Genomic DNA, 23,553 nt, shown 5'->3' with positions numbered 1-23,553 from the left:
CCAACAGGGAGAGGCCCGCGAACCACAAAAAAAAAAAAAAAAAAAGAGTGAGGGGGGGGGGGGAGGGAGAGAGAGACACCAAGAAAGTGGTACAGACACCAGACGAAAGCTAGAAGAAAGTCAAGAGAGAAACGGAGACACTGAGCTGGAGAAATGCAAAGAGGCAATCGAGTCGGGAAATAAAATGGAGAGAGAGGGAGCAAGGAAGGAGGGAGGGAGGGAGGGAGGGAGGGAGGGAGGACTCACTCTTCTATGATACTCATGTTCTGATCCAGCCAAGATCCACCCCAAGTCCACTAAACAGGATCAGGCTTTCTTTCTGTAAGTGGAGCTACACCCCCAAGCACAGACCACGTGGTGTGATTAGCCGTACTCACGGTCAAAGGCAGGTTCAGTAGGGCTGCGCTGCATTCATAATGGATAAGGTGCTCACAGCACATCTCCTGGAAGCAGCACTTAGGAAATTAGTTTCTAAGAACCTTGCCTCTGCAACAGAGGACCAGCCTCAGCCCAGAATATATAGCTATAATCTACAGAGAGCCACTCCAGCACAAGGAGAACAGGACACCAGGGCGGCCAGGGCAAAATCCCCATCCTACGCCCCCACGAGACTCTCTCACACACCCCAGCGGAAACCACCACCAGCCACGGAGGGGAACGGTGTTTAGCAACAGAAGGTTCCCCAGGATTCTGTGGCGCATGGACTGACGTCATCTGTGTATGTGCCTGGTCCATTTAGACTGCGTCAAATTAACTCCAACTTTTCTACAGAAGTGGGGACAGGAGGCAAGTGTGCCCGTCCACCCACCCTGTGCTGTGCGCGGCTTTAAATAGATGCCAATACGGCCGCGGCCCCGCAACACAGCAAGAAGCTGGAGCTCCCCGCCGTGCCCGGCTGGAATTAGGTTAATGCTGGAACGTGAGAGCCGAGCGACCCACTTGGCAGCGGGGGTTGGAAAAGCACCCCTCCCCCTCCCCCTCCCCCCGCCCCCCTCCCCTCTGGAACCTGCGCACAGTCAGACCGCAGGCGGCACTTACCCTTTTTCCGGGCCTGGGCGATGACTTCCGCGGCGCTCTTGCTCATCACCTTGGTGATGTACAGGGGGCAGTTGGTCTGGTTGGCTATGGTGATGGAACGGTTCACGGCTTCCGCCTCGACCTGCAGTAGAGCATCCAAGCGTGAGAACTGTACCCACACTCAGTCGGTTCCCTGAGCCCGTCTCTACCCTCCCCCCACCGGGAAAGGCCACGGTGAACCAGAGACCACTGTGTCCTCAGGGCTCTACCCTGAGCGGCACTGCGGGCGGGGGATGTGACTTGCCCAGTGTCACTCAGTATTGATTGGTTGAAGGGATGGGGCAATTCCTTCCTGGCCCTTGTGGATGGTTCTAGGCGTGGTCAGCATCAGCCGGGGTGTGTAAGACATGCAGATTCTCAGGTGCCTCGGGCCCTTCCCCAGACCCACAGGATCAGTAACTCTGGGGGTGGGATGCAGAAATGTGGCTCTTATGGACCCCAGGTGGTATTTACACTTGCTAATGTTTGAGAACCACCATGCCTGGAAACCAATGGCTCCCAGTGTGGTGCATTCACTCCAGGGGCATGGTCTCCAGTCACAACATTCAGTGATGGAATTTCTGAGCTGGGCTTCTGTCCCACCCCCACAAACGAAGCCAGCATCATCCGAGAAACAATGCGGCCTCACAGGGCTCTGGGAACGGAGCAGGCAGATGTGCGTAAACCAAAGGCCCCTCTGTATAGGCAAAACTGGTACACCCTTCAGCACAAGACGGGAGGGCTGCGCTAACCAGTAACCTGATTCTTTAAACCTGATGCTTCAGTGAACGACGTTCCAAAGCCCGCAAGGGATTACTGCTAAATAAGCCCAAGGGATTCCTCATCAGGTGAGACGAGTTCTTAGACTGCTATATTGTGCAGGGGAAGCAGCGGTGTGTGCTTAGCATGAACAGGTGAAGGGGCGAGTGAGACGATGTAACAGAGGACCTCAGAAAGCCTTATTGCTCCCTCCCGAATCCTGGCAAAAGGCTGGCTTCAACTCTTGCAGGCAAGGGACTGGGTCTTCCTTGGTTTCTTGCATCCTCCAGGCTGTTCTCCCGGGGTAGCACCTGGTACCCAGCAGGTGCTCAAAAATGTTTACTGAGCAAATAAGTGACTTCATTTTGGGTTGAAGCTAGGCTGTTCCATGAAGAGCTGCTACTTTTCATAAGAAATGACCAAGCTCTGGACTGAATCATCTTAGCTAACCAGTCTCTACGGCAGCTCGGCTAAGAGCTGAAGTTCCGCAACTGCGCTAAGGGGTGATCTAAATTAATATACGGGGACATCCTTCACATTTGGTCTCTTGGGCTTCAACTATGTGAAGAGAGATGTCTCGAGACCCAAAGGCAAACCAAACAGCTCTTGAAAAAGCTCATTAAATGTCCAAGTGTTTTTAATTCCCGGCATAGCTGAACAATCGGCCTCCCCTCTCCTGGGCTCCAGTTGCAACACAAGGGCCTCTAGCCCAGGCAGCACAGAGGAGGGACGTCTTGCATCTCTGCGGTCACCGTAAAAGTCCACAGGGTGAAATGCAAACAGGACGCCACTAGAATCTGCATGGCTTCCAGGGGTGCAGGTGACTGCCCAAATCCACTGTCCTAACCCAGACTCTTCTGAAGCGAACAGAGGCGCTATTCATAACTTCACGGGGCGACGGGTTTGGACCAGGACTGCCCCGGGTGAAGCAGAATGCACAGTCATGCTGATTAGGGAGTAAATGGAGCAGAAGTGCCAGTTCTAGGGGGCCCTACCCTGGAGCACTGGCTTCTGTGAAGACTAGTTTGGTGGGAGAATCTGGGTCCCAGGGCCCTGTCTGGATTGGCTCATCTGCTGGAAGGTGAGCTCTGAGCCCTCCCCACCCCCTAGTCGGGCAACAGGCCCGCAGTGAGGGCAGAGGCTCTAAGGTCCCCTCGCGGAGAGAGGAGGTCATGTAAACCCCACGTCTCCACGTTTCACCCAGAACCATGGAAGGATCCACGTGTACCGTTCTGGTGCACATGTGTATGCCTCCGATATTGAACATAAACGGTCTCACACACAGTGAACTCTGGCTTCAATATTCTGACAATGGTATTACAGTTTAAAAATAAAATTTTGTATTTGTCTCCTTACAGAGCTGTCAGGGATTTAGGGGGTCACCTAAGCCCTGGTTTCTGATTTTAAAGAGGAGCCTCCCCAAGGTCCAGGGAGCAAAGCAACCTATACAGGCACGTGCAGAAGTGTCAGTACACGACTCTCCCCTTGCGGCCCAGGTCCCCAGCTGTCTGCATACCCCAGTCATCCCATGCCTCAAGGCCCAGTTAGGAGGTTCCCTCCTCCATCAAGAATTCTGTCACCCTTACCTCCGGTGCCCCACTCTCCTCCCAGACACCAGTCTTTGTGTGTTTTGTGTGTGTGTGTGTGTGTTCTGTCTGTTTGTTTTGTACCACACCACATGGCTCGTGGGATCTCAGTTCGCCGACCAGGGACTGAACCCAGGCCACAGCAGTGCAAGCCAGGAATCCTAACCACTAGGCCACCAGGGAGCTCCCCAGACACCTGTCTTACAGCCGTAACTGGCGCAGAACTCCACACGCCACGCCCCTACTTACTTTGCATCTCCCCCTCCTCCCCAGCTTGTCTGGAATCCCTCTCAGAAGGGACCACTTTCTCATCCACCTCGATGTCCCCCACAGGCCTCCATCGTAACACGTGCTTGGGTACCACTGACGGACAGGAGGTTTCTAGATTTCCACATCCCTTATCGTCTCCCTTTCAATCTTCTCCGCTGAAAACTGGGGGAAATCCGACTGGCAATCTCACACGGTTGGGTTGGAAAGGGCAGCAGAAAGAAGAACAGGTTTTGTGGGGTTCAAGCACAAGTTACCCATCATGATGCTGGCGATGGATCACAAAACCAGGAAGGAATTACATTACATTTTGGTATGTTCTTAACTGTTTCTTGTGCACTGGCAATATCTCCTTACCGGTCTCTAAAGCTCAGTTCCCTCAGAATGCATCCATGTTTCATCCTCTTTATCTCTCCCAGAGGGTTTAACGCACTGTTAACAGATCCCTGGCGATGAACTAAAAAACCACCCCCAGCAGCCAAGGGAGAAGGGGGCGGCTGGCGCCTGGCAGCTCACAGGGCTGACCTAGAGGTGCACCTGCTCAGGGGAAGCACCGCATGCTGTGCCCGGCCTAGAGTCGGTGCCTCTGAATCAGCTGAGAGGCCGGTGACCGTGGAAAGCAGACAGGAGAGAAAGTCCCCAAAGCAGCCTCTCGTGAGACCACAGGACCCTCCCAAGGAGCCAGAAGCTCCCCGTGTTGGAGCGTTGCCGCTCTGCCAGCCCCTAAAGGAGCCTTCCCAATCTACGGCTGGCTGGCAGTGCAACAGCAGCTGCAAGAGAAGTCTCCCGGGCCTCACTGTGGAAAAACAGGTTTGATGTTGGTGGTCAAAATAGCAACCAGGACCCCTCTCCTCCGATAGCTTTGTCCTGTTCAGTAAACCCAGGGCGGGCTTGCTTTCTATTTGGGGTTTGCAGGGACCTGGGGATGCAAAGCCGACGGTGGGAGAGACGGAAGCAAGCCCCCGGGAAGGCTCTGAAATGGAAACAAGCGCACGGCTCTCACGAGGAGCCCCGGGTATCAGGAAGAGGGGCGTTTGCTTTTCTCAGAGGACAATATCCTCTTCCTCTTCCCAGCTGATCCAGCCCGGCCACCGGATGAGTTGAGAGTCCACTTTCCAGTGAAGCCCAGCCCCAGGTGTCACCACCTGGTTACACAGGCCCGCTGGCTTCCCACTGAGCCTGGGCTCCGGGGTGTGTGTGTGTACACACTGAGGGGGTCGGGAGGGCAGGCAGGATACTGCTTGCAGTTTCTAGCTCTCTGATGCTGAACTTCACACCCCCGTGATTTCTTTACACGAGACACACTTCACCGCAGGACACCTCCGGGCAGCACCACACACAGGCAGCAGAATGGAATGGGTCCCCTGGATCCAGCCGTGCAATGGACTGAATGGCGCCCCCTGGAGTTGTGCGAAGGAGGCTGTGTCGCGTTGCCCTCACAGGACGCTCTAAAGCTGAAATGTGGGCTGTTACGCACAGTGTCTGGCACCTCTGGGTACTCAGGAAATGCTAGCTCCCAGTGGGGCTTACAAGGAGAAGAAGGGAGAGGCACCCCTATGCCCCTCCCGGAGACCTTGCAGCTCCAAGGCCTGATCCCAAAACTGTCTCAAGGCTGAACGCAGGGCCAGCCACCTCCAAGGAGGATGGGTCTGGGGACCGTCATGCCTGCACAGCCCTTCCCACTCCCACAGCTTTATCCAGGGAGATGCGGTTAAAATGATCACCGAGGCCAGCCTTGAAGGGGAAACAAAGGCACAGGAAGGAATCTTCGGAGTATCTGCGCAAGTGAGATGGGGTCTGCACGTGTGCGTGTACGTGTATGTGCATGTGTGTGAATGTGCACACACATTGTGTGTTTGTGTGTACACGTGTGCGGGAGGGCGCCTGTGCGTGTACATGCGTGCACTTGTGTGTGTGTACCCTTGTGTATAAAACCAGCCTCAGGTATTTTTAGCATCAGCTACTGGGACTGTCTGCCTCTCCCGCGACCTGCATCCCCAAATCACTGTCCACCAGCCATGGTCACAGCCTGGGGCTCCCGGCAGCCAACAACACAGGGGCCTAAAGAGGTCACTTCAGCCTCCTGCACCCTCGCGCCAGCTCCGGTTCAGCTTTTCCGTGCGCGCGGGAAGGCTGGTGATTGTGAACGGACCTGCATCCCAGGGCCTGGAGAGGGACCACACAATAGTGAAAATGCAACAGCTTCCATCCTTTCATCTGAGAGAAATGACCCCAGGGCCTCAGATGGTAATGAAGGTGCCCTGGTGTGCATGTGTATGTGTGTGACTGTATGTCTGTGACTCTGTGTATGTATCTGTGTGCCTCTGTGTGTATGTGTGTGTGTACCTGTAATGTGCACGTCTCTGTGTGTGTGTCTCTGTGTGTCTGTGACTCTGTGTGCCTCTGTGTGTATGTCTCTGTGTGTGTACCTGTAACGTGCGTGTCTCTCTGTGTGTGTCTCTGTGTGTCTGTGACTGTGTATGTATCTGTGTGTCTCTGTGTGTATGTGTGTGTGTACCTGTAACGTGCATGTCTCTGTGTGTGTGTCACTGTGTGTCTGTGACTCTGTGTGCCTCTGTGTGTATGTCTGTGTGTGTGTACCTGTAACGTGCGTGTCTCTGTGTGTGTCTCTGTGTGTCTGTGACTGTGTATGTCTCTGTGTGCCCGTGTGTATGTCTGTGTGTGTATCTGTAACGTGCATGTCTCTGTGTGTCTGTGACTCTGTGACTCTGTGTATGTATCTGTGTGCCTCTGTGTTTATGTGTGTGTGTACCTGTAACGTGCGTGTCTCTGTGTGTCTGTGACTCTGTGTATGTATCTGTGTGCCTCTGTGTGTATGTCTGTGTGTGTATCTGTAACGTGCATGTCTGTGTGTGTGTGTGTCTCTGTGTCTGTGACTCTGTGTATCTGTGCGTATGTCTGTGTCTGTGACTCTGTGTGTGTATCTGTGTGTGTGTCTATGTGCTCACACACAGTAAAAGGGCAGAACGAGGAACTGTAAGCCCTCGGTGTGTGCAAGGCATTCTAAGTGGCTTCTACCTTTGCTTTTTTCTGCCTCTTTCCTACATTCTTTCTCCTTTCCAGCCTCACCCTCCCTCCCCCAAAGCCTAGGGAAAAGGCTGGGGAGACGAGACACCTCACCTGACCCAGGCAGCCCACTGATGGCGCCTTCAATGCCACACCCTCAGAATCCATTTTCTGCTGGGGGGAGCAGAGCCCACGGGTCCTAACGTGACCCCTTCCCAGACTCAGAGGGGAGGTCCTGGCCCTAAAGTTCTGCGATGTGGGGGCCCTGGTCCCATCCGTACCCCTCTCACCCAGCATCTCCCTCCACCTGTTTCCAGGAGGAAAAATCCTAATTTTAAGTCACCATCCACTCCCGTGATGATTTTATCTGCCCTCTCTGCCTGTCTCTTTTCCTGGAAGGACAAAATCTATTCATTTCCATAAGACCCCCAGAATCCTCTGCTCAGAGCTGCCAAGTCCTCCAACGCCTGACCCTGAGCCTTTCATTAAAGAGCCAGCTCCTGGAAAGTATTCAGAGGGCACAGATTCTATTTAGAAAAACAGGTTCTCTGTCACATGAGATGGGAGCACCCCCTCCTCACTCACCAGCCTCGCCACCCAGGACAGTGACTCAACGTCGGGGCCAGCAAGAAGCCCGCTCTGAACTTTCCCTCCTCGATTTTGAAAGGTTCTGTCTACCACACTCTGCTGATTATGTTATACCCTGTGCAGACCTATCATGGAAAAACGTACAGTCCCCTTCTGCTTTCTAGACACTCAGAAGAGCTTTTATGGTAAGATTTTGGAGGCCCTGGCTTATGAACCACAACACCCCAACTGCTGGATGCTAATAAAAAGCTGTTTGTGTCTGTCTACCCAAGAAAGGGCTTGAAGAATTAGAGACAGAAAGAGGAGTCTTTAGGCTAAACAAGCCATACTGCTTTACCCCACAGCACAGTCTAACCCTTCACTTTGCCTGTGTAGACACTTCTCAGTGGGTGATGTGACTTCTCAGAGGGACCAAAATCAGCACCCGAGAAGCCCAATTCTCGACAGGCAGGAAGTGGGTTCTCTGTGGCTCTGGTGGCGCCCGCCCCAGAGCACGGATTCATGCATTCCATTCAACGGACGCTCACCTCCTCGGGCCGGCTCAGCACATGTCCCTCGGGGCCCGTGATGCCCAGATCCAGGATCCTCTGCTGTTCCTGCAAATGTTTAAAGAAAAGCAGGCTTTCAGGGAGAGCTGGATCCCAGATGGCTCTGACTGCCGAGACGTGGGTAAAAATGACTCGGGCAAGACATCAAAATGGCACGCTGACCACTCAGCCCTCATCCCAAGACCCCACGAAGAGGGGGCACGGTACCCTGCTCCCAGGGCTGCCCGAGCTATGACAGATCAGTTACAGCCTCCCAAATATGTGCAGCTGTCCCCTGGGATGCCGAAAGCCAACGTGTCCCCAGCCCTGGGCTACAGTGTAAAATATCTATGCGTGGACATCCACAGGCAGCCGCGTCACAGCACTGAGAGGAAGCACTTCGCTGCGGAAAGGCTACACGTCCTACAGAAGATGCCGAGCAGCACGGGCATCCCCAACATTCGCTCTGTCAGTGAGGCTGTTTGCACGGTCCCACTGGGTCACTCCGCTTTGCCCCACCGGAGCTGAGCTACGGAAGCCACTCCACTCTCGAGCCTGCCTCTCACCCTGTGGGTCACGTCGAGGTGACCAAGAGAAAGCACATACCTCTGCAATGATGTCGCCGTTTTCCGCGTGGACTTGAGCAATGGCTCCAATGTCCCGGATCACGCTCAGGACTTCATAGATCTGAGAGAGGGAGGGGGTGGGATCAGAGACAGGGACCTCTGTCTTCCTGGTCACAAGTACAGCACCTCCCTGACAGCCACAGGGACCAGCATAGGGACCCCTCCCTGCTTCTATTAAGGCCGGCTTTTCTGACACGCCCGAGGGCAGTGTTTCTGGCCACAAGTGGCAGAGCAGGACCTCTCGGTAATTAACAGGTAATTAACAGAGGCAGCGTAACCTAAAAGGGCTTGAATTAGGAGACGCTCTTGGGTGACACCTTCTCTGCACCAGGTTTGCTGAAGAGGGTCGGGGAACACCTCTCGGTCACCCTGGCCCACGGCAGGTGGCTGACTCCAGAGCTTGGTGGAACACCTGTCCTGGGGGACCGGGGCACTGGGTTCGTACCCTCCCCAAAGGGAGTTACATCGGGGGCTTCATCCACCAGCCATTTCCCGTGGGCATTCACTGGAGGCAGCCTTCAAGACGACAGCAGTGGTCCGAACATACCGAACGCCAGTGAGCAGGCTTTTCTTACCTGGGAATCCGTCAGCTGGAAGCGATCTTTGAAAGCCATGTACACGAGGAAGGAATTTACCCCTAGTGGACAGACAAACAGAGAGGTGGAGACGTGACAAACAGATAAACCAATAACCTGGAAGGGAATAAGGAAGTAATAATATTATGCATATGTATGCAGAGAGACAGGAAGTCAGAGAGAGAAAGGGAGAGACAAAGAGGGACAGAGATGGAGACAGAGAGAGAACGTTAAAGCGAATGTGGTAAGATATGAACAACTGGCGAATCTGGCAACGGGGTGCATAAGGATTCTTTTTAGTAGTTTTACAATCTTCTCTGAAGTTAAAACCATATCAAAATTTTAAACTGCCCGTATTTGGACACCCATGTTCACAGCAGCATTACTCACAATAGCCAAAAGGTGGAAGCAAAATGTGTCTGTGGATGAATGGATAAACAAAATGTGGTCCATCCATACAATGGGATATTATCCAGCCTTAAAAAGGAAGGGAATTCTGACACAGGCTACAATATGGAGATGAGCCTCGAGGACATTCTGCTAAGGGGAATACGCCAGTCACAAAAGGACAAATCCTGTAGGATTCCACCGATAGACCAAATTCATAGACACAGAAAGTAGAACGGGGGTTGCCAGGGTCTGGGAGGAGGGAGAAGGGGAAGTTATTGTTTAATGGGTACAGAGTTTCATTTTGGAAAGATGAGAAAAGGTCTGCAGATGGATGGTGGTGATGGCTGCCCAACAATGTGAATGTCCTTAATGTCACTGAACTGGCACACTTAAAAATGATTAAGAGGGTAAAGTGTACACTATGTTGTATTTTATCACAATTAAAAGTGAAAAGTTAAAAATAAAAGTTGCTCCTAACTGTTGTGACTTTAACAAGAAGATGAATTAGAAGACCCTGCAGATGAAGATCTATAATAAACGTCGTTTCTCTGGTAAACCGATTGCCTTCCAGGCTGATTTTTAAGAAACGTTTTTTTTTTTTTTTTTTTTTTTTTTGGTACGCGGGCCTCTCACTGCTGCGGCATCTCCCGCCGCGGAGCACAGGCTCCGGACGCGCAGGCCCAGCGGCCACGGCCCACGGGCCCAGCCCCAGGCGGATTTTTAAGAAACGTTTTTTTTTTTTTTTTTTTTTTTTTTGGTACGCGGGCCTCTCACTGCTGCGGCATCTCCCGCCGCGGAGCACAGGCTCCGGACGCGCAGGCCCAGCGGCCACGGCCCACGGGCCCAGCCGCTCCGCGGCACGCGGGACCCTCCCAGACCGGGGCGCGAACCCGGCTCCCCTGCATCGGCAGGCGGACGCGCAACTACCGCACCACCAGGGAAGCCCTAAGAAACGTTTTTCACAAGAAAAGGGCTGTGAGGGTGACAAGCAGATGTCACAGTTCTCACCCTGGCATTTTAGAGTTCTTGCTTCCAGAGGCACCAGGCCAAACATCTCTGCTCCACATCCATCACAATGGTAAACAACTGTACTGACAACTTGCTCGCCTTGGAGCTTAATTCAAGTTGTCAGGGGTGCTGGAAGCTGCCTGGGTTCAATGCCTCAGGACATCCCTGCCCTTGTCCCCTGCTAGGCAACAGTTGCTATGGGAACCCTCCAGGCTGATGTGGAGTAGATTTATTATAAGTATTGAATCCATCTGAGTCTCGGTACTCTCAAAAGTGAAAGGTCAAGGGTTACCTAGTTGCATTCACATGGGACCTTCATGCTGCAATGCATCTTAAGGTATCTAACCCAATACCCTCACGTGAGATTTTTTTTCCTAATTGAGACTCATAAAATTTAAGTGATTTGCCCAAGGTCATACAGCTAGCTTCTGGAAGAGCAGAGAGATAAACCCAAGACTCCAGATTTTTATTCTAGGCTTTTTCTACCAAATCTATGGATGGCTACCAGATCCATGCCTAGATTTTACTCATAGCTCATGGCATTTCTGAGCCTAGCAGTCCCAGAACCCTAAAGCATAGATGCTTCCTTGACGATTAGGATCCAAAGAGGTCAACATGTGACCCCACGTGACCTCCAGTCTATAGCCAAGGTCAAGGAGACGCCCAAAGATGATGTGGTCTGGTAACACCACCCAAACCCCCAAGGTTCCTGTGGACAAGAGGGTCCCAGAGGCACCGTGAGGTAGTTAAGATTTCCCCCAGCCTCCCTGGGAATCTTTCAGAACCCAATCCTTAGAATCTCGCTCCCCCAAATAATCCTATGGACAAAGACAGACCCCACAGGGGGTCCCAGAGCCTCATCACCCTCAAATCTACCCTGATTCTTCTGGGTTTGCAGCAAGAGACTGCTCAAGTCCTGTACTCACGGTCCCGGGCTCTCTCCTAAGACCACCCAGAATCCCCCCTGGGATATCCATGCTATCCTTTGAGGGCAAATCACTCTCACAGCCTCAACTCTCCAGCCTGGCTGGCGCACGCAGTTCGCTCACACCAGTAAGCTGTGACTAGCTGTCTGGCCACGTGCAATCAGCACGAGCTGCAGCCTAAGCCCTCCCTCCTGGCAGGCACGGGGGCGCAGAAGGCACCAATCAGCACTCTTCCCAGAGCTCTCCTTCAGAGCTCAGCCAGCTCGCGGGCTGAGAAGGAAATAGCCCCAGAGGGTGCTGGGGCAGCACAACCTACCGTGGTCCTTCACCAGGGCCTCCATCTCCTCTTGGATGCCCTTGTGCCACTCGGTGATGTCCACGTGCAGAGAGTAGTCACAGCAGGACTTGCTGTCGGCCCATTCCCTCCACTGGTCGAAGGCAGCCAGCAGGCTGGTCCCAGGCTCGGGAACCACGTGGTCAACTAGAAAGGAGCAGACATGCGTCGTCACCAACAGGACTTCAAGGGTTGCGGGCCAGCAGCTGTTTCCCCATTTCAACCCTGCACGAGGGCTTCTTGGGTTCAAAATTGAGATGGTGATCTCCACAACCAGATTCTAAGAATCCACTTAAGCCAGCCGACTACCCAAGAAGGAGAAAGCAGAAACTTGGCACGGCACGACTCCTCCAGTGAAACCACGCACGACCTGCCCCGATCTGATTTCCCAGCTCAAAACCGCTGAAAGCACAGAGCTCGGGCACATTTCAAGGACAATGAGTCCTCGCGGACAATGGCAGTGTCAAATGGCAGGCCAGAGCCGGCAAGCCCTTCCTTGTGTTGATAGCTGGCTTGCGAGACGCCCCCTACCAGACGGCAAGGAACTTGAGGATGCTGGACCGGAGCCATGCAGACGGGGCCTTTTAGAAGTTCCCCGGCATATCCACTCTCTCATCACCACTCGGATTTCTGCGGCATAATACCACTTTGTAATTTAAGGGATATCTTTCATCCTACGAGTTCAAAGCATTTTAAAACTGCGGTTACTGTTATATTATTATTGAGGTAGGCTGATACGGAGGACAGAGGCCTCTGGAGTCAGGCTCACCTGAGTCTGTTTCTTACCTCCACCCCCCACCAGCAAGGTGAGCTACTTAATCTCCACTACCCTGAGTTTCTGTGCTGGTTTAAAATAGGGATATCACGTACCCCATACATTTGTTATGAGGACTCAAAGAGACGGCATGTCAACCTCATGTCACTCCCCAATTTAAACCCTCCAACGGCTTCCCCTTACTCTTCAGATAAAAATTAAAGTTCCCAACAAGGTCTCCAAGATCTTGGCTTGGCCCCTGCCTACCTCTGCAAATCACCCTGGACCACCTATCCCTTGCACTCTGATCTCCAAACACACAGGCCATCTTTCAGCCTCCTCCCTTCTGCCACACGGCCTTTGCACATGTTGTCTCTCCTAGGTCCTGACGAGCTCTCGCCCAGTTACCATGATTATTATTATTACTCATCTTCTGCACAGAGACAGTGAAATACAAACTGAAATGACGTGTCCAAGATTGAATCAAACTTACGCAACCAAGAAGACAAAACCCAGGACTCTTGATGCCTAAAGCAATTAATCATTCCTCTAAATATTAGATTTTCTACACCCAGGTAAGCAGTTCTCAGCTAAGAAAATGCCAGCCCAGGCAATGCTAGTGAGCTCAGATTTCTGAAGTGGATCAAATCTTGCAGACGCTGCTCAGTTGTAATCAACGGAGCTTGGCTTCATGTGCTTGAAAATACGGACATCTAGGCTGAATTTTCTTTTTACTTTTTATAAGTAGTAGTATATGTAATTAAATGGGTAAATACATAGCTGGTATTGTAATACATATAACGTATAATGTTACCTAACAAAAGCAATGAGGATATACACTTCTAATACCAAGTCTGTTCCATCTGTAAAATATTAACATAGAAACTCTGACAAAGTGATTTCAAGTTTTCTTCTTAAATTGTGTCCCCCTGGCCTTGGCAAAAAGGAGAAGAAAAAAAAGAAAAAGAAGAAGAAAAAAAGGACAAAAACCTGACTTTGTAGCGATCACAGTTTGGGCAGTATCTCCCTAGTCACGCCCCTGGCTTCATCACCTGCCCTCCTCCAGAAAGCCTTTGGTAGCTGTCCCCCATCTCTAGAGTGAAATTCTAACTCCTTTCCTTGGTCCTGAAGACCGGTCCCTGCTCATCTCTCCAACATAATCTCTGCCACCTACCCCCTGTTCACCACCTTCATTCAGGCCACCCCGGCCTTGCTTCACTCTTTGACCTGTCCAACTCCCCGACCTCCAGGCCTTTGCACAAGCAGTGCTCTTTCTCTGGAAATCCATGCACCTTGCTCTTTCCTTGGGCATCTCGTTTTTCTCCTTCTGATTGGGTTAAATGTCAACATCCCAGGGTCGCACCCCCATGTGCAGTAGTTTCTGCACGGTTTCCGTACTTTACTCTCTGACTCTCTCCCTCCCACGCCCTGTCGCTGGGATGTAAACTCCCTCAGAGCAGGGGGTAGGTGCCTAGACATAGGAAGTGCTCAATACCTATTTTCAACAAGTGAATGAATGCTCCCTTCCAGCGCCCACGCCACCCTGCAAGGTCAGGACATGCCCTCCTGGGAACACGATCAGATTTTCCTGCTCAACTCCAAGCACAGGTAAGATCATCGGGTGCTATGCTCCTCGAAGTTCAGGGTGTATAAACATTATCTTGAGAGCTTATTACAACGCAGGTTCCTGGACATCACCCCCAGACTTTTGGATTCTGTAGGTCTGGGCTGGGACCTGAGAATCTGAGCTTTTAATAAGCTCCCTGGGAGCTTCCACTCCAAGCATCACTGAGGGCAAATCTTTTCCCACTGATTTCTTCTGCCAAACCGCCATTCACTCACGCCCACTTTACCATCAGGGTCCTGTTGACTGCACAACAGCATTATCACTGACCAAAAATATCTGGTTCCCTCCATATCCAAAAGCAGCTCCTAGAGTTAGGAACCCTTGAAAACTCAGGACACAGGCAAAGTTGAGGGCTTCAGGGAGATAAACACATTTCCCCCAAGAGCTAATGACACTCAGAAACGTGTCCACGAAAAGCCTCCACATGTTTTCCCACAGTTCTCTTTAAACAGAAGCTCTCCCGGGAAGAGCTGTTCCAGGGAACAGGGCAGAGTGTCATACTCATTTCCGGAGGGAGCAGAGATTCTCCTCTGAGGACAGAGCCTGGAAATGACTTGCATGGAACTCACAGGCCTTTTCCCTGGTGACTTTCCTAAGCCATCTGTCCCCATGAGAGCCTGGCTTCTGCCTGACAGTTGACTTCTCTCCGCTCTTGTAAGACGTGAGGGACAGCTCATCAACCCAGCCTGGCATCGGACCAGGAAAGGATGGCCTTTGGGGTTGGTGAACCCCAAGTTCTGATTCTGACTCCTGCTGCCTCGACCCCCTGCTGTGTACATTCCTTGGGACTCCCCTCTCTTCACATATAAAACGCGGGCGTGAAACAACTACCGTTGAATGCGGGGCTGTAAGAAGTTCAAGAAAGCGTGTGAAAGCACCTGGCAAAACATCCGGCACACGCTGAGTCTTCATTCCCTCGGGATGAGCCTTTGGAAACAACACCGTGGTTTCAGCAGGAGGCCTGTGAACCTGGTTTATGAGAGAGCCAAGAAGATACCCCAGGACAGCGGCCTGAACTGAGGGGTTCCAACCAGCATCCGGAAGGGCTTGTATTTAGAAGACACCAGCTCTTTCCAAGGGACTGTTATTACTTCTCTTAAAACTGTCAAAGGACCCTACTTTTTTTAACAGCTTTACTGAGATATAACTCACGTACCAGCCAATTCACTCATTTAAACTGTTCAATTTTTAGTCTCGTCACAGAGTTACGCAGCCATCACCACAATCTAATTGTAGAACATCACCCAAAAGAGAAACCCCACAGCCATCAGCTGCCCCTCCCCACACCCTCCCATCTCTCCTACTCCCAGCCCGAAGCAACTGCTAACTTGCTATCCGTCTCTACGGATTTGCCTACTCTGGATATTTCATATGAAAAGAATCATACAATATGTGGTCTTTTGTGTCTGGCTTCTTTCACTTAGCATAGTGTTTTCAGGGTTCATCCACTGTCGCATGTATCAGCCCTTCATTCCTTTTTATTGCCTTGAGTGGTTTTGGTACCCTGTCGTTATGTTTATTGGATATCGGCAAAGTGCTAACACCACGTAAATATGCTGCTCCTGGAAAATTCAAATCTAGGACCTCTTTGGAGTTTGTAGTATTTAAAAGACCCTATTTTTTAAACTTCTTATAGTAATTGTAGATTCACATGCAGTTGTAAGAAACGATACAGACAGATGCTCAGACCCTCCACCCAGTGACACCCCCCAGCCAGGGGTGATGTCTTGCTAACCTGAGTACAACATCACACCTAGGAAGTCAGCCCTGACATAATCCAAGACCCCAGATTTTTAAAAAGCCAGCGGTTAGTGTTTCTGATCAATTTGCATGGGGCCCTTCGTATTCAGAACACATAGAGATGCTAGAAAATCACCACCGCAGTCCCGGTTCTGGAATTGAGGTGGCTGAACAAGAACAACATTCCAGGTCTGCTGTGGGGAGAAGCAGGTAAAGCAGGAGAAAGATGCGGGGGTGGTCAGCCCTGCCGGGTCCCCCCTCGGGCCCACGCCCCGCGTCTCTCCGAAGCCTCACACACAGACCCCTGTAGGGGCAGGTCTAGAATCTCCCGCAGTCGGTACACACACCACCGGCGCTCCCTGGGGCCTCGAAACTATCAGAACTGTCCATCACCAGCCTCCCCTTCCAGAATCAGCACTGCCTCATTCTCCAGGCCCTGCACTTAACTGTGTGTGCGTTGGCCTCACCCATTTCCATCTTAGATAAATTAATGGACTTGAATTAAAAGCAAACCATCAGGGAGATAACAACACAAACCACCGCTGGCTTATCTATGGAGTTTCGGGGCTGGCGTCTACTCAGCGAAATGCCAGGTGACCTAGTCAGCAGGGAATGGCTTTTGTTGGTAGAGAGATAAGAGCCTTTGGGGAGCCCAGCCTGACAGTTTTGTCCTGAAAAAAGGCAGAAAGGGAAGAGAAAGCACCTGTGCCTGGGAATATGAGAGGGACACATAGGAGAGGTAGTGCTTGAGCTCCTGACCAGTTCTGCCACCTCCTCATCATGTGACTGTGGGCAAGATATTCAGCCTCCGTGGACTTGAGATTCCTCATCTGTAAAATGGGGTTAATGCTAGTACCTAAGCCACAGAGTTCTAGTGAGGTATAAATGAGTCAATATGGGAACTACTCTGAAGAGTGCCTGCTACATGAACACGCTGAAAAAGACCAGCAGGTAGGGCTTCCCTGGTGGCGCAAAAAAAAAAAAAAAAAAAAAAAAAAAGACCAGCAGGTAGACAAAGTTACCTTCCTTCATAAGGAAAACTCCCACATAAATCCCTTTGTGAATTATTAAGATGCCTCTAAAGCACATGCTTCCAGGGCTAACTACTCGCACAAATATACTGCTTCTCCCACAAAGCAAGGAAGCATTTTCCTAAGAGCTGGAACTATCTAGAACATTTTTTCTTATATAAATTTATTTATTTATTATTTACTTTTGGCTGTGTTAGGTCTTCGTTGCTGCGCACGTGCTTTCTCTAGTGGCGGCGAGCGGGGGCTACTCTTCGTTGCGGTGCACGGGCTTCTCATTGCAGTGGCTTCTCTTGTTGCGGAGCATGGGCTCTAGGCACGCGGGCTTCAGTAATTGCAGCACACGGGCTCAGTAGTTGTGGCGCACGGGCCCAGCCGCTCCACGGCATGTGGGATCTTCCCGGACCGGGGCCCGAACCCGTGTCCCCTGCATCGGCAGGCGGACTCCTAACCACTGCGCCACCAGGGAAGCCCCTACAACAATTTGTGCCTGGTTTTCTCATTTACAAACCGGCGATAATAATGCACCTCACTGCATTTTTGTGAGCGTTCAATACGATGTAGTCTACCAGGTGCTGGTCAGATATGACCAATTACCATTCGTATTCTCTTCTCTGTGTCCCCCAAAGCATTAATTAAGCAGGAGGACTGGCACACAGAAGGCGCTCAATAAGCACAGGAGAGACCAAACATCACACGTGCCTCTAGCAAGCAAGGCCTCGGCCATCTCGAGGACTGGACCACTCTTCCTCCCAGGGGCCCAGCCATGGGACTCTGCGAATGAACACACCCAGCTTGGGACCCCTACCCTCCACCAAAGTCCTTGTTGACACACAGAAATCCCATCCATCCCCCATACAGACTCACCACGGCGACTGGTACATCCCAGCCCTCCTGAATGAATGCCGGCAAGGGGCCCCCAGCCTTAGGCTAGCCCTGGCCAAAGAAAGGAACAACAAACCCAAGTGTAATTCACAGGCTCTGAAGGTGGGAGGAATGGCACAAATAACGAATATTCATCAAGTGCTTCCTATGTGTCCAGGACTAATCTATGCATCTTCCTTGGATTATCCTGCTCAGTCCTCACACCAGATCCCTGCAGTAGGAGCCATGGTGGCCTGAGTTCTCAGTTAAAGGAGCTGAAGGACAGTGAGGTTGAGTAAGCTGCTCCCGTGACTTAGAGCGCACGGGGCAGAGGGCCGGCCTGCAGGAGGTGAGCGACGTCGTCACAGCACCTGGGCTGCAGCCCTGCAGGGCCCTGGGCAGAACTCTGGAAGGTGGGCCATAACGTGGCCTTAGCTGGCAGAGGTGAACTGTGACCCCAGATGGGAGACTCCAGAGCCCCTATTCAGCCACTCCTGCTCAAAAGCAAGCCGGGAGGGGTGGCTCATTGAGAAGTAAAGTGCCGTCTTATCCCTTTACTTCTTCTTATAACGACAGCAAGTAGTTCAATAGTTCAATAAACAGAGAAGAGAACGGTGTCATTAGCCTAACAATCGCAGGCATACTAACTGCTCGAACCTTGAGGCACGGGGGTCATCCCCTTATTTCTCTCTTTCCCGAACTTCCTTTAATGTAATCTTGTTTTTAAAACTAAACGAGTATATTCATATGAAGTAAGCCGAGCCATAAGAAACTGTTCAGTGTCCTGTGATCGCTGGTAGAATCATTAAGCCAGATCTGGGGGGAATAAGGGCCGAGGCAGGAGCCAGTAAAATGTATTTATAAAACAAACAAACAACCTCTTAAGTGATCTTATGATCAGCCAGCTTTGGAGAAAATAAACCATGCTCCTGAAATGCTTGAAATCTATTTGGGAAAAAAATACATTAAAAGGTACAGGTAAGGGTACTTCCCTGGCAGTCCAGTGGTTAAGACTCCGTGCTTCCGCTGCAGGAGGCGTGGGTTCGATCCCTGGTCAGGGAACTGAGATCCCACATGCCACGCAGTGTGGCCAAAAATAGATAAATAAAAAATAAAAAGAAAATCAATTAAAAAAATATTTTTAAACTTTTTAAAATAAAAATCAAAAAATACAATAAAAGGTACACACAGGAATGACTGCTCCATCCTTGGGTTACTGCTCTCTTCCTGCCCTGTCCTTCCCACCAAGCTCCAGAAAGGGCTGAGATGCTGTCAGTGCCCCATGTCCCAGCCTCCCCTTCACACCCACTGCACCCCTATCTATCCCCTGCCTGAACATGCTCCAGATTCACCCCAACCCCGTCCCTACCACCTCGGTGTGACTACCCACAGGACCACGGACCCTGCTTCCAGACAGCCCTCTGCAAGTTTCCTGTGTCTTGACTCTTCCTGTGTCTTGGGCTCAGCACTCACTGGTGGATGGATTTGGGGACCCGGGCCCTCTTCGGTCTCAGGCAAACCCCCGTGAGCTACAGCTGGAGGAGCAGCTGGGACCCCCACGCTGCAGCACCTGTAAGGTGGTTCCTGCAGCCCAGAAAGAGCCGCCCATCCAGAAGCTGCAAGTGGGCGCCTGGAGCTTCCCCCACCTGCAGCCCATGCCCCCTGCCCACAAGATTTCCCTTCCCTGGGCCTGGTGGAATGAGGTTGCCCCTTGCTTCCAGGCTGCTGGAAGGTAACCCTGGAAGCCCAGGAATCAGAGCTGGAGACAGAGGGTGAGAAAGGAAAGGTGGGGAGCAGGGCAGAGAGAAGACCCAGATTCCAAACCCAGTGTTAGTTCTGATTCTAACAATGATCTTGGAAAGGCCTCTAGGCTTTTCATTCCATTTTCACAATTTAGCACAAGGCATAACCAAAGCTTCCCACTTTAGGGAAACATATCCACGCCTCCAGAAATTTTTTTTAAATAGGAAAGGGACAGTTAAATCATTTTCTAATTTCATACCACTGTTTGTATTTATTTGAGAGCCACAATATCAGCCTCACCTCGGTATAGCTCTGTAGCGGTTCACAAAGTGCTCTCACATGCCTTATCTTGTGTGATGCTCAAACCAGGCAGGCAGGGTGGGTTCACAATGCTTGCACCACAGATGAGGAAATGGGGGCCATGGGACGTGCCTGCAGAGCTCAAATCCCAACCCGCCTTGTTTGACAGCCTTTACTAACCATCACCTTCTTGGCATATCTACGAATAGCACGCACCTCAACTTTCCAAACCTAAACCCTTTTCTATCATCAAAAACATATGCAGGTTCACTTAAGTGGGCAGCTAATGAACTGAACCCCATGGGCAGAGGGGATACAGCCAATGTGGGTCATTGAAATTCAATTTGGGGCGCCAGGTAAGAGCTTGTCAAAATGTCAGCACCTTGTAAAACCTTTTTCTTTGAGGCTTGGTATAGCTTGCCCACGGCCTCCTTGCATGTACGATCAAAGGCTGAGCTAATGAAATCTATGTGTGGCAATGAAGGGTCATTTATAATGTGTAAATCCTTTAAGAGGATTTATAAACCCAATGATGTGCAGAAATCCTATCCTTGACTCATCAAAAGCAGACGTGGAGAGCCTGAGAACCCATCTGTAGGCAACGTGTGGGTCAACCTTCCAGGAAGGGGTCCCCCAGCATCGACCAGTGGGTACGGGGAGGGAAGGAAGTGGAGTCACTTTGCCAGACAGGGCTTTACTTCCAAACCAGCCTCTGTGGACTTGATAGTTTGCTCTCCGCTCACTTGAAATGGATATGCCGGAGTAGGGCCTGCAGGCAAGGCATCATCAAGCCGCGAAAGGTGACAACAAATCTGCAGCACCGCTTGATCACCAGGAATGCTTAAAGGACTCCATGGTTTGTGCAAGACGATGGCACTAATTGCCCACGAGTTTTTTTACTAATTGCTTATTGATATAAGCAAGTCCGGCAGACTCCACTTAAAGAGACTGTTTGTTAATGGCTACAATAAGGTTCAGATCCAGAGACCCTTAGAAATGGTTCTATCTTTTTACTGATGAGGAATCTGAGTCCCAGGGAAGTTTCAAGAGTCCCTAAAGACACATAAAGTGATGTACCAGTACCAGAATTAATCCCAGGTCTGAATCCAAAATCTGTACTGTTTCCTTTACTTTTTTTATAACAGGATAAAAGATTACCGAAAATCCCACCATCCTAATCATAACTATTCACCTTTTTCTATATCATCTTCCACAACTGTCATGTACATGTTTTATGTGGGTGTAACCAAAAGGCCCACTCACTCTTTTTTTTGTTTTTTTGCGGTACGCGGGCCTCTCACTGTTGTGGCCTCTCCCGGTGCGGAGCACAGGCTCCGGACGCGCAGGCTCAGCGGCCACGGCTCACGGGCCCAGCCGCTCCGCGGCACGTGGGATCCTCCTGGACCGGGGCACGAACCCGCGTCCCCTGCATCGGCAGGCGGACTCTCAACCACTGCGCCACCAGGGAAGCCCCCCACTCACTCTTAATTGTGGCTTTTTTCTTAATACCGTGCTGTCTCAGAGTCTTTGTAATTCCATTTTTTATGAGAGCTATTCTAAGGAGAATCTATTACAACTTTCTTCACCATTCTCCTATGTTGAACCTATAGAGTGCTTCCAGTTTTCCTCTATTTTTTTTTTTTGGTTTTGTTTTTTTTTTGTGGTACGCGGGCCTCTCACTGTTGTGGGCTCTCCCGTTGCGGAGCACAGGCTCCGGACGCACAGGCTCAGCGGCCATGGCTCACGGGCCCAGCTGCTCCGCGGCATGTGGGATCTTCCCGGACCGGGGCACGAACCCGTGTCCCCTGCATTGGCAGGCGGATTCTCAACCACTGCGCCACCAGGGAAGCCCCAGTTTTCCTCTATTATACATAATGTTTCTATGGACATATTCACACAAATAACTTTCACCTTATGTTAAATGGTTTTCTCTGGAGAGGGTCCTAGAGTCAGAGTTACTACAGTTCATAATACAGATGACCACGTTGCATTCCAAAGCATCATCACTTCATACGGCCTCTAGCCACGCATCAGAATGTCACCCCAAGCAGTGCTGGTATTTTCATTTTATTTGCTTGCTATTAAAGGGAGTAAAAAACAAAGCTCTTTTCACTATTCTAGGCCGTCTCTGTTTCAGATAAATGGCCACCTTCCAAGACCCAAGTAGGGGACTAAGTAATACGTAAGAGAGAAGATCAACCAGCTCTACAAAGAGGTTACTGACAATTTAACCAAGATATGATGAAATGGCTATGGCCACCATCTTAGTTCTCCTGTCCCCTTCTCTCTGCTCTTAGCTTTGTCAATCTGAGCCCTAAAACGATCCCCGCTGAGGGTGCCTTGTTAGGCCTTCAAGACAGAGGCAGGGCAGCAGCCCGGGGCCCCGGGCCCCAAGTGCACAGACCGAAGCTGTGCTTTCTCTCAGCTCCATGTATGCTCACAGACAGACAGACAGACAGACACTTAATAGGAAGTGCCAGCTCCGAAGCAGGATGATGAAATCATGGCCCAGAGAGAAGGCAAGAAAAGCCAAAGGTGAAAATTCCAGCCAAACTCGTTAGAAATCAAAGCTTCCAACTCCAGGCTCATGTAGAATTTCTCCAAGAGATGTTGAAATCGTTGGCTAACTGCTGGAGAGGGCTCTGTTTCCTGTAATTAGACAGGCATTCTGAGTCTCAGCCTGGAGACAAGCCAACTTTATGGCACCTCACACCCGTGTGCCGGTGGGAGAAACACAATGTTCGCTTCAGGCACGTGTTTGGATCCTGGAATTCCTCTAAGCCGTCTGAAGTCCTGGGGATTCTCGTGGACGGGGTCACAGGCCCTCGAGCTGGCTGGCTCTCAAATGCCCTGGTTGGAGAACTGGGCCTCAACTCCACCGGCTAAATACGCTCGTGTTCATGAAAAAAACGTTAGAGCACCAGTAAGTTTTTAGAACCAGTAAGTTTTGTGTGGGAATGGTCTCCAGGGCTATAACTGTCCACGCTGAATGTGCCGGAAACCCCACAGAGCGAGCACAGGTTCAGAGCCCTGGCTCCAAGCTCTCCTGTCTGGAGTTGAATCTTGGCTGTGCCGCTAACTAGCTCTAGGGCCTTAGGCGAGTTACTTAAACCACCCACCCCCCTACCTCAGTTTCCCCATCTGCAAAATAAGTATAGCAACCATGGTTACCTCATAGCATAGGGGTCAAAAGCATGAACTCTGGGGTCAGACTGCCTAAGTTGGCACCCCGGCTCTGCCACCCACTAGCTGTACAACTCAGGATCCTTCACCCTCTCTGGGCCTCAGTTTCCTCACCTGTGAGATGGAGATAACAGTACCTCCTCACATGGTTGTTATGAAATGGTGTTTCCAAAAGGCTTATACCAGTGCCTGGCAGAGTAGGTCTTACACAAACATTCATTAAATAAATTGAGAGTAAAATAGGATCATCTTGAGCATATAAGGCTGCCTGGCCTAAGTCCTGGCACAAAGTCAGTCTTCTCCAGATGCTCGATTGTGCTTTGAGGTAGAATGTGAGGGGGGTCAGGGCTCGGGCGTCGCAGGGGCACGGAATCTAGGAGGCTGAGGGCACCCTTCAGGGCTGCTGGTGCGCCAGGTGGCAGGGGCAGGGCAGGGGGGAGCGGGGGGGTCAGGGTCAGGTGGAGGACCCATGAGGGGTAAGAGAGGGAAGGAAGGGAGCAGATAAAGACGTTAGTGAGAGAAGGAGGTCCAAGGTTCCCGGTGCCACAAGAAAGGACTGGAACTTTGAAGTGTTCATCTAGCTGAACAGTCTTCTGCATAAAACTAAATAAGACTAAAACAAGCAAAACAAATCTGTCCTGTTTA

The 23,553-nt window shown here is 51.1% G+C and overlaps 1 protein-coding gene across 2 annotated transcripts in view; it reads right to left on the bottom strand.

Annotated features, from left to right (window-relative positions):
- Positions 1-23,553, bottom strand: part of DPYSL2 (dihydropyrimidinase like 2) — a 117,878-nt gene that overhangs the window by 22,932 nt on the left and 71,393 nt on the right. For both annotated transcript variants that reach the window (XM_007127700.4, XM_007127701.4), the window contains exons 4-8: positions 11,652-11,816; positions 9,012-9,073; positions 8,417-8,497; positions 7,811-7,879; positions 1,039-1,159 (exon numbers count right to left, since the gene is read on the bottom strand). In XM_007127700.4, coding sequence (XP_007127762.1) covers positions 1,039-1,159; positions 7,811-7,879; positions 8,417-8,497; positions 9,012-9,073; positions 11,652-11,816 — 498 coding nt within the window. The remainder of the gene's footprint in view (positions 1-1,038; positions 1,160-7,810; positions 7,880-8,416; positions 8,498-9,011; positions 9,074-11,651; positions 11,817-23,553) is intronic.

The sequence above is a fragment of the Physeter macrocephalus genome, chromosome 9, assembly GCF_002837175.3.
Source record: "Physeter macrocephalus isolate SW-GA chromosome 9, ASM283717v5, whole genome shotgun sequence".
Lineage (NCBI taxonomy): Eukaryota > Metazoa > Chordata > Mammalia > Artiodactyla > Physeteridae > Physeter > Physeter macrocephalus.
This window is presented reverse-complemented; position numbering and strand designations above follow the sequence as displayed.